Source organism: Papaver somniferum, chromosome 5 (genome assembly GCF_003573695.1).
Source record: "Papaver somniferum cultivar HN1 chromosome 5, ASM357369v1, whole genome shotgun sequence".
Classification (NCBI taxonomy): Eukaryota; Viridiplantae; Streptophyta; class Magnoliopsida; order Ranunculales; family Papaveraceae; genus Papaver; species Papaver somniferum.
Window position 1 is genome coordinate 167,619,746 of NC_039362.1, and position 11,754 is coordinate 167,631,499.

The following is an 11,754-nucleotide window of genomic DNA, read 5'->3' on the forward strand; positions in this document are numbered from 1 at the left end:
GAAAAATCATGATATAGTTATATAAAAATATTTTTATAATTTGTATTATTATCTATTTAGAGTAATTTTAAATATTATCTTCAAATCTGATGGTGAAAATATAAATTATATCTATCTCATTAATCATTGAATATGAGAGAATTCTATTTTAAGTATAAATAATCTTCAGTTATTTGGAAATTGGAGATATATGGAACAATTAAATTTTATTATTACTAAAATTTGTTTTATCATATTAACAAAAGGGTCGGGTTCGATTAACAAAAGGGTTTGACAAACCCTTTTGACAAATCCCATACACCGTCCGATGATGATGATCCAATGATCCATCAAACCGGCTCAGTTAGCCGAGCCAGAAAAGAAAAAGAACTTCCCAAAGAAAAATTAAGATCTCTCTTATATTTTCTCCAAAAGGAAAACACGATCTTGATCACGACCTCTTATTTTTCAGTTTTATCGTCTACTTCAATGAAGATTTTCAAGCTGTGGAAATTTTTTGATAAACTTTCTACCATTTGAGCATTCAGTGTTTGGGACTTAAATGAATTGAATTTGGAAAAGAATATAACTGTACTGAAACTTACTATTGATGTGTGTGTTGCAGATTCACAAGATTGATACCCTGGTTTGGTAGATATAGGAGGAGGAAGATGAGTGATTCAGATAGTGTTTCTATGGTTTGGTACATATAGGAAGAGGAAGATGAGTTGAGTATTTTGTAAGTTTTTTTTTAATGTGGACACGATGATGAACAAATGTGTATTTTGTCTTCTACAGCTTCCTCAAACATATGAATATACATTAGTGATCGATGAATTAAATTGCTAACTTCCATATAAACCTCTTTTGCTTTGATCTGCCGTATAAAAATTAATACTTGTTTATGTTGATTTTGATTCAGTTACTAGCGTCTCACTGTTAGATCTTTTAGTCTCATTGTATATAAAAACACCAATCTGGCCAATGACGATGCTGATGTCCTGTCTCATTACTGCTAAGTAATCCCTATCTTACTGGAACAAGCTGCAGTGGGAGCCGAAGACAACATAATACGCACAAATGTATCAAATTCTTACATATGATTGATTTTTTTTCTTTTTCTTTTACATTTGATTGAGAAATATGGTACCATGATAGAATTGGCCACTTGTAATGGATACGCGCAGAAAAGGGTAGGTAGGGAGGGAAGAACCAAACAAGACGAGTGGGGAGTAAAGCTCTTATAATGGAGTAAAAAGATGTCTAACTGTATCGTTGCTTTTCATACACATCAATTACTAAAACTAAGTTTCATATACAGTTAGGATTAGAGCATAGAGGTATCGATCAAAATTTTTTTTAAAAAAAAACACAACTTAGACGGACTTGGGCAGTATTTCCATGCATTCTACGGGCCCAGATAGACAATCTGGGCAAAGAATTCCCAACTCGGGTCTGCCTTGGACAAGCCTTCCAACCCGCCCAACCAACCCAAATCCCACACCTAAGCTTAGGGGTGCACATATCCTATCCATACCCGCCAACCCTACCCTACCCGCCAGTTTTTTAACCGTATCCCACCCTATCCATTATTTGGCGGGTAGGGTGGCGGGTGAAGATTTTATTAACCGCCAATAAACGGGTAGGGTAGCGGGTAAAGCTCGAAATTATCCTACCTACTGATCTTCGAGCAATTCCTACTAGGGATGCACATACTCTACCCATACCCGCCAACCCTACCCTACCCGCCAATTTTTAACCGTATCTTATCCTATCCACTATTTGGCGGGTAGGGTGACGGATAAAGATTTTCTTAACCGCCAATAAACGGGTAGGGTGGCGGGTATAGCCATATCCTACCCACCCTACCCGTTGTGCAGCCCTACCTAAGCTCGATTATTCTCCATACCCTAAAAGGCCTAAACTAGGTAAGAGCCATTCAGGCTCCAATCCTCTAATAGTGGCCCATGATATGCTTAACTACTGGCCTTATATCATCACATGTTGTATAATATTCTTAATTTAGACCCAAAAAGCAGCGTCTGAACTATAAAATTTTGGAATTTGCCATCAACGGGATACGTGGTAACACACAGGTAATCTTCATCACTTTTTTTTACAAAGAAAACGGCAAATTGAATAAAATAATAAAAGTCAAATCTTCATCACTGTGGATGATATCTTAGGTAACATTTGATAGTTTTACATTTCCATAATTTGTTTTTTGATTGACAATGCAAAATACAAAAAGTCTATTTGAACCGCCAAAATAAAATTATGGCAAACTGCTCCTCACAAACTTTCAACGAGGCCCATCATGAGTGTCCCCTTGCTAACTCCAGATGAGAGGAACTCATCCTCATGTAAAAGTCGGTTTTTATCTGATCTGATATCTCGGTTCATACAAAATTACTATGCAAAATATTCATTGTTCATAAAAAGAGGGGGCGATATAAAGCCAGTGAGAGTGAGCCAACACTTTATTTGCTAAAAAAACGAAGCTCTTACCCGTCTTCTCGTCTAAGCTAATTCAGTTCTCACGAATCACGATACCATCAAGTAAGTTAGAACTTAGTTCTTGCTTACGGGCTGATAAATATAGAGTAAGTAGATCCAGATGGTGGCTTATAATTTGGAGGTTTTAATTTAGTCGTAGTTACGGTGTCTTTGTTCCCGAGCTTTTCTAAACTACGTTTGCAGTAACTTAGCCACTTCCCAGCCCCGGGTCTCATGGAGTGCATTTCCTAGACTAACCGTTGTATGTACTCATTCATAGTCACATACTCATACTGAGCATGGGCTACAAAGCAGAAAGAAAAAGGGATAGGAACTTTGGGGCCGAGGCATGGTCACTCCAAGCGGTGAGCAACCGTGTGCAATACCGCGAATAATCCCGGGAGGGTAAATGGACGGTAGATGCAGCGGTCTAAACATATAAAGTGGGCCCCATTTCTTTCTCTCACGCGGGATTTGTGCCGGGAGAATCTCCCGGTATACAGATCATTGTTGGTTGCTCACCCATATGCAAAAAGACAGTAATTTTCGTCTTTAATATACAGGTGGACTATGAACGGTACTGAATGATTCCGAGGCCATACTCTAGAGTTTACGTTGTCGCATAGTGGTGAGGGATCTACTAGTATTAATATACCAACCTCTCGAATTTTTACGTGTCAATCCTTGGTTATGATTTGTTGACAGCTCAAGGTGTCCAGTCCAGCCAGCCAAATTTGTTTCAGATTAATGGTTAAGGTTTTTCTCTCCCTAGAATAAAATCAAAGCTTATGGTGTCGTTACCCGATCCTTTTGGATGATGATGATGATGCATGCACTTACAAAAAAGACAAACTTTCGGGAACAGAAGAGGCAAATGGATACCCGAACCAGTTGATGTTCGTCTATCTTAGAGAAAAGGATTCCCACGTTAATAGTATGGGCTATACCCATTATAGCGATTCTATATGGCGGAAGAAGGAACCAATACAATCTAACTCGTCTGACTGCCTTCTATAAATGTGACCAATCTGATTAATTAATTTCGGAAGATTTTCTGTTAGAAGTGGTTATTGTTTCTACTAAACACTCGAGCAATTAATCCAAGATCTGATTCAGACATAAATGTATACGGAAAAAAGCAAAGGAAGACGACATCAGTCTTTTCTTTAAGAATCAAAATGACCCGACATTCCCACCACACTAATTGAGACACATCCTTAAATTATAGAAACGCACTAAATTCAATCGGCTTCCAGCCTTCCACATTGTCCTAAAACTGTTAGTTTAGCCCTCCGACCTAGCTCAATCATTCTCTCACTAGATTTGTGTGGCTTTTCTTGCTGGCACCTTTACACTTTCGGAAAGCCAAGGATTATTTTAATCACAACGCTAATCAACAAGTATGAAAACTCCGATCACTGATCAAGGTTTCACTGCATTACAGTTCGGCAATCTCTTACAGTCACTAGCCTGTCAAAAAAGTGCAACGGAAAATAGAAACGGAACACCTATACAAAAATTAAAATTAGAACAAACAAAATTTGAATAGTGGAATTGAACAAATATACGGAGGGCTTATCTCCCCCTCCTTGTTTACGAATTACCTCTCGTTCTCTATATCTCTTCATTTTTAACTTTTTTTTTTACTAGTATTAATCTTGCTGTCGGTGGATCAAGTTCCGGCTAGCCGTGAATTTTTTTTCTCATATGACACACCCACCCATCACCACCACAACAAACCACTCTTCATTTCACCGACAATATAATACACCCACATGCAGGGTAATTATCACAGTACACTACAACATCCTTTATAGATTTAACACATTAACGGCTCCAATTGTCTTTTCTTCAAATTGCTTGATCTCATGCGCTAGCTTCTTCATGTTATCATCGTACACAAAAGGTTTGTTTTCGAAAAACGTACCGGTCTTTTTAGCTGAATTAGGCAGGAACACCCGGCATGGTTCACCCGGTACTGTAATCGAATTGTGATAGTGGTAGTAACGGATTTTGGTTTCAGTATCGTGAAGTGTGTTCCCCGTTACATTTTCGGACATATGGACACCAGTAGAGAATGCATTCTTTGCTTGTATCGCGTATTTTCGGTCTCGCCGGATTTTAGTTCTTGAATCCCTGAATACCAGTTTCTCAAACCCCCATTCACTGTAAATAATTGAAGAGAAGAAATCAATCAGACGAATTTCTCTTTGCCGAAAGTTTCAAAAAGAGTACTTAGAAAATTCAAATCGTCAACACATAAAGATAACATTTTTAACAAAGCCCACTTTAATAAAATGCTTTACAACTAAGGTTTCAGTGAGCATCTTGAAGACCCACAGTGAAAAGATAAATCAAAACTCAATGGAAAATCAATGTTCAGAAGATCGAATAGAGTAGAGGGTTCTGGTAACTGACCTGGTGTAACTCTGAGTTGAATCGTTCAAGCAAAGCTTACTAGACATTGGATTTTGTTCTATAGTAAACTGAGTGTAACTTGAAAACTCAGCTAAAACCGATTCCAAACTCCTTCCATCCGGCAAAAAGATAAACTCATCCACATCAAAGTAAAATGTCCAATTTGCAGAATGTCTATATCTATGTAAACAATCATTAACAATCAAGAATTGATTGTAATAATACCCATCAAATTCAGCTTGATCTCTGATATCTTGAATTGTAGCTCTTCCTAAACGAACCCATGGTTCAAGAACAGCTCTAACATCTGAACTAACACCCCCAGCATCATGGAACACAAAATGTGATTTTGGTCCAAAAAACCAAGCATGATAAGCCATCCATTCTCTAATTCTTGATGCACTTAAGTTCCCATATAAAGAAGATCCACAGTACAAATACTCATACTTGTAAGGGGGCTTAAAATTAGATTCATTATAAGATCCTGGTTTTTCTTCTAGAGCTTCAATCTTTTCGTACTTCTTTGATGATTCTCCATAATAAGCATAGATGTTGAGTTTCCCACCTGAATTGTCTTCATTAGGGTTCGCTGGGAATGTACAGTTCACCACTACTACTGTATAAACTCTACCGTAACCCCAATCTGGTAGCATTTTTATAGCTTTTGCTTTCATTGATGGTTTTGAGCTGTTATTAGAAATCCACTCACATTTATACCATGGTTTACTGAATACTTGAGTGGGTTTTGAAGATAAACCGATAATGGCAAATGATGAAGTCCCACCACGGTAAGCACCCATTTGAACAAACAGAGCAGCAGCATTTCCATAGCTAGTGAAGATTCGCTTGTTTGGGTCTGTTGATTTCGAATTTGAAAGCTTTTTTGCTGATGAAGTGGTGGTTTCTGGTAAACAAGTAGAGGATTTGATTGTGGTTGTGGCTGAAGTGATAAGATTGCCATAATAAGGTTGGAAGTTCCAAACTGCTATAACTAGGGATAGAGTTAGTAATGTAGCTATTAAAGCTTTGATTTCGAAGGAAAGAAAGAGTTTTCCGGTTGGATTTCCTAAGACAATAGCTGGAGTTCCGTCTTTCCTCATTGATTCTGATGAATGTGTGTCGCCGTCGTCGGAATTCGGTGATGACTGAGAAGGAGGAGGAGGAGGAGGAGGAGAGTTTGTTATGATTTGGAACTAGCTGATGTCGAAAAGGAGAATTATTGGTTTCTTTCATTGTTTCTGGAGCTTTCTCTTTCTTTATCGATGGATCGAGGCGAGGGTTACTGTATTTTTTCATTAATTACGAAACTGACATTTTTGTTATACTTTAAAAGGTAAAAAAGAGTGATCTATCAACGGTGGTGGGCTTCTCGTAGGATTACCGTATGCTCCCCAGTTAGGGGTGTGCAACGGACGGACGGTTGCGGATTAGGGGTCACCCGCAACCAAACCGTCCAAGTTGTGGATTTGAAAAATCAAACCGTGACCGGCCCAATCATCCGCGGATTTTACATCCGCGGATCCGAGGATTGTACGGGACGGTTGCGGATTAACCGCGGATTTGGTAAAAAAAAAAACAACTGCCAAGCAAGAAAAGAAGAAAACTCAAATTCCCAACTCATCATCACATCTCTGCTCATTGAGCAGCGGAGTCTCGGCTCTTTGGTTCGATCCAGTTCCCATGTTGGGCCTGCTTGCTTAGTGACATCAAGCTAAAGAAGCAAATAAGCAATCCATTTTTGATATGGGCTTAGTGACATCACATTCAATTAGCTGGGCTTAGTGGCTTATAGCTAATGGAGCAGAGTCAGATGCGGTGCGGGTGAATCCGCGGTTTTCAATATTCAACCGCACCCAAACCGCTAAAACGTGCGGATTTGAGAATCCCATCCGTGTCCGGCCCATACGTTTTGCGGTTTGGATGAAATCCGCAATTTTGCGGACGGATACGGGTCAAATCCGCGATTCCGGTTTTTATGCTCACCCCTATCCCCAGTCACGTTTTTTCTTGATGGTGCATGGTTGGCCCAAAAGGTTTCTGATCATATTTGCGATTTACAATTACTGTTTTGAAAATCTGCTTATCTATGCAACATTTTAGATCAAATTGAATTTTTGGCGTCTTTGGTATTTTTCGATTTAGGTTTTAAATTTTTTGTTCTTTTTTACGTCTTTGGTATTTTTCGATTCTTTTCAGTTTTGGAGCGAAACTATAAGGAAAGAAAAGCGCTATAAAAGGAAAGCAAAGCCAAAGAAGGAAAGAAAAGAGGAATCATAAAAGAGTGAAGAAGATTTTTTTTTTTTTAGATTTCTGTTTTTGCCAAACTATATTAGGGTTTTTTGTAAACTTTAAATTCTGTTTTATAAATTAATCATCTATTAAAATATTATAATCATTTGGCAATCTGGCAATAAGCTGGGCACCAACACTGTTTTGGATAACTACTCCTGACATGGGTTTTTTGTATTTTCTATAATTTTTATTTTTATTTTTTGGACTTTATTTTTAGGACATTCTTTTGAACTTTATTATTTTAAAACCCTAAGGAAGGGTGGTATTAAATATAAACTGTTTGCAGAGAAGGACGACAGTTACGATAATGTCTCTACCCCTCGGGTTCGTACAATGACATAGGATTCGGTGGCCCGAGTCGACTACAACCGATTCATCGCCCATCTGAAACGGGAGGTAGTTTACTGTATTCTTTCATATGCATATATGTTGAGGACTGAATACGGACTTTAATTTCCTAGTAAAGGGCAAGGCTAGACCATACAAGATAAGGGTTCAGATTTCATCACCTTCTCTTCTTGACCGTCTTAGGAAAACGATAACAAACGCGAACCCGAGCTTAAAATTTTGATAACGAAACCGACAAGATAACGAGCTTATAAGAAAGTTTTTCAAAAGGGCAGTGTTGGGTATCTTGTTATCTTAACTCGAAGTTCAGGATGATTGATGTAAGTTGATCGCTCCTTGTAACCCAGGAAAATATTTCTGCCAAAGAGATGGGGGTGTCAAAGATCCTTTGAGCTTCCGTTGCTTGTAATTGACTTACTTTAATTCAGAACGTTATAGAGAGGTTTGCTAAAATTATACCTAGTTGCTTTTCGGGTGATTAGAAGCTTGTCTAGAAACATATCTAAGTGGAGCCGTCATGCTTTTTGTTTTCTATAAATTAGTAGGTTTGATTTGGTTGAGTCAGCCTTGTTTTGGGATTGCTTAGAATACCCCTTCCAATTTAGAAAAGTCATTTTCATATGCCAGAACGTAAAAGAGACGCTATAGGTCGTTTTATTAGTACAAAACCTAGTGGTTCTATTTTAGGAAACAAGGATCTCGATTACCCTAATCTAGAGAGTCCTATTTTTGAAAAATTCAGTTTTGAACATCCTTCTCTAGGAGAGAAGAGTGTCCCTAGTACTCTGATAGTGACATAAATGGCAACTCTAAGAACTTTAATTGTTGAATCCTACTAGGACTAGTCGTCCATCAGCCATCAAATTAGTTGACACTGAAGCCAACTATGAGTTGAAACGTGGGACCATGCATATGCTCCCAGTATTTTGTGGGAAAGAAAATGAAAACCCCTATTTTCATGTTAGGGATTTTGAGGAAATTTGTAGTACTCTAAGGATTAAAAACCTAGATGACGAAGCATTGAAGCTTAGCTTATTTCCTTTTTCCCTGAAAGACAAAACCAAATCTTGGCTATATAGTTTGACTTTTGATTCAATTGAAACATATGAACAACTTACATCTGCCTTTTTCAATAAGTTTTTCTCTAGGCACAAAACATCATCTATTAGGCAACAAATTTGCATATTTGCTCAACAAGAGCGAGAATCTTTGTATAGGTATTTGGAAAGGTTCAATGATTTACTGTGACATTGTCCTCATCACGGCTTAAAAAAGGTCAGGTTAGTACAAATCCTTTATGAGGGTTTAGATTATCCAACAACAACCATGGTACAATCCTTGAGTACATGTGGGTTTGAAAATAAGACTGTTGAGATGACATTTTTGAATAACATCGCCGATAAGACCCAACAATGGGAAAATAGTAGATAACCCCAGAAAAAAATTCTTCTAGGTAGAGAAAATGTCAATAGGGTAGAAGGATCTTTTGAATCAGATGTCAAATTGTTGCTAAAGCAAAAAGGTGAGAAGCTCTAGAATCAAGTCAAACTAGTGGTAGAAGAGAGCCTTTTTGTGAAGGCCATACTATGGAAGAGCAATCCAATGCTCTTTACAATAACACTATATTGAATAACTCTCAAAAATTTGACCAATATTTGGAAACCTTTAAGCCTGATTGGAGAAACATCTGAACCTTTCATGGTCTAAGGGCCAAAATCAAGGTAAGTTTAGTAATTCTAACTTCCAGTAAAACTTTGATAAATTAATAGTCTTGTGACTGCTAAATTATATCAATTTAGCGAAGTATTAATTTATAGATAAATTAATAAGTTATTATTATACAGAAACATACCAGATTTAACTTTAAATTTCTAAAATACGTGTGCAGTATCCAATATCTAGAGATTTTATTTTCAATTCAAAAATATTTTCTAATTATTTTATGACATATTATGTGTATAAATGTATATACTTTCATGTTAAAATTAAAATAAGAAAAAAAAACACAATAAATCATTGCGGAACTTCTAAAGGGAGTGGAAAAAATTAAAGATGAAGTCCAATGATTATAAATGTGAACAATAACAAATAACCGTAGATGCATTTTTTAACAAGCACCATAATATAATGTTATCACACTGATTATTAACTTATATATTAGTTGCGCCTATTGGAAACTTAAATTTTTTATTATCTTATAAATTTAACGGGGTTATTAATTTAATACACTGGCCCATATCGGGACTGACAAAAAATATTATCTTAGCGAAGTTATTATTTTATTACGGATTAATTTAACGAAGTTCTACTGTACATAGTCAATTTAGTTGCGGGCATTTTTCTGTGGTACCTTTGAATCTTTGATCACCAAATTTGCTCCACTCGTGTATCTTAAGTTTTAATTTTTCTTTGGTACCTTTAAAGGCCTTGAAAAAAAAAAATTCCCCACTTGTGTATCTTAATCTTTCCCCTCAAAGGCCTTGACAAAATAATCTCTCACGTTAAACGGTGATGAAGCCCCCCTTTCTGTTGCCTGGAATATGTCTTTTCTAGTGTAGAAGCTATGGTGAGGACATTTGGCATAATTATATTGGTCGGAATATTAAAAATTTGGTGACAATTTATTTATATCAAGCATTTAACCATCCATTAAAAACGTCGTCGACAAAAAGGAAGGTGGAAAACACTTATGTCATTACACCAAATACGTTCATGTTTATATTAGATCACGCAAGGTATCAGACTTATAGGTTGATAGAAAAACGATTGTGGTGTACTTGGTACCCTCGTCATTTCACATTTCATGGGTTGCCTTAAACTTTAGACCGAAGACTAAGTGCAAACTTCTTAAATGGGGTATGGATTATCGGGCAGAGATTTCTCCATCCAATATTCGGGAGATCCCTCAGGGACATTCTCCACCTTGTATTCTTTGTAATCAAGAGGTTGAAAATGAACACCATGTTTTTCTTAATTTTTCTTAAATGCATTTACTCTTCTCATATCTGGCAAGGTCTTCTTATAAAAATGGGTTATGTAACAAGGCAAAGTGCTAGATGGGAAGAGGAAATTCAATGGTATAGTATTAATTTGTGTGATCTTCCATTGTTATTACTATGAGGAAGATGACTTTCAATAATTTTATTTATCACATCTGGAAGGAACGTAATGCTAATCTTTTTAGACAACGTAACCAGTCTACAGATTAGGTTAGCTTGTTAATTGTTGAAGATGTTCGATTAAATCTTGCGGCTCATAATATAACTGTTGAAGACACTCCTTACTCTAGATAGTTTTTTCATTACTGGAATATATCTTGTTTTTTTCGAACTTAAAATACAACTTAGATGTTGGTGGAAGGGGCCTGAGGGAGATGTTGTGATGGTTCATTGGGTGAAAGTTTGTGAGGGTTTGGTACTATTCTTAGAAATGATCAAGGGGTTGTTAAGCTTCTGTTGCTGGTTTCTGCATTGTTATTTATGTTCTTGGACATAAGCTGCAAGGTGTTGAAATTGGCCTTTTGGCTACCATTTCCATAAGTGCCAGGAAAGTTCGGTTGTGCCTGGATTCTATGACAGTTGTAGTGATTCTGAATAGTGAAAATCCAGATCCTCCTTGGAATGTTATCTACACCTGAAGACATATTATGCATATGAAGAGGCAGTTTGATTGGTTCAAGGTGGAACATATATATCGTGAAGCCAACAAGGAAGCAAATTGGTTGACTGGTATTTATCCTCCTACTTTTTATGAGGTCCTTGACTAGACTCACCTTAGAGAGGAGTTTGTAGCATTCTTGAGGATGATAAAAATCATAAAGTGTATTTTAGAATTTAGTTAGGGTTCTCTGACCTTAGGTTGGAGTTGTCTTTGTTTCTTTTTTCTGTTTTATTTTTTGTGGGACAGAGGCCCTTAAGCCGTGCAGGCTATCTCAATTTTTTATTAAAACTTTCAACGAAGATAAAAATATGCTTGCAGGTATGGAAAAAGAAGTGTGTATAAGCAATAGTCCATGCAAATAGAATAAACGAGCATCGTCCACTCTTGATACGCTAAGTTTTTCTAGATTGTTTTCTAAGTAATTTTTTATTGCTAAAGGTGCCACCAAATACTAGTTTTATTTTATTAAAATTTTCTAGTTTAATAATGTCATATCGTGTGACAAATTAAAATTTATACCATAAACCATATGAACCGGCCTAAGCACCAAAGGATACAACC

General features: G+C 36.8%; 1 protein-coding gene across 1 annotated transcript; it reads right to left on the bottom strand.

Annotated features, from left to right (window-relative positions):
- Positions 1-3,876: 3,876 nt before the first annotated feature.
- Positions 3,877-6,114, bottom strand: LOC113283566 (galactan beta-1,4-galactosyltransferase GALS1-like). The gene is made up of 2 exons (XM_026532881.1): positions 4,894-6,114; positions 3,877-4,641 (listed from the first exon to the last, which is right to left on the bottom strand). Exons 1-2 carry the CDS (start codon positions 5,991-5,993, stop codon positions 4,287-4,289), a joined length of 1,455 nt encoding a protein of 484 aa, XP_026388666.1. The 5' UTR covers positions 5,994-6,114; the 3' UTR covers positions 3,877-4,286.
- Between the last annotated feature and the right edge of the window lie 5,640 nt (positions 6,115-11,754).

Excerpts from the sequence above, each read along its gene's own strand:
- LOC113283566 (XM_026532881.1), bottom strand. The coding sequence starts at position 5,993 with ATGAGGAAAGACGGAACTCCAGCTATTGTCTTAGGAAATCCAACCGGA. Across the intron at positions 4,642-4,893 it reads TCAACTCAGAGTTACACCAG|TGAATGGGGGTTTGAGAAAC; the intron begins GTCAGTTACCAG and ends AATTATTTACAG.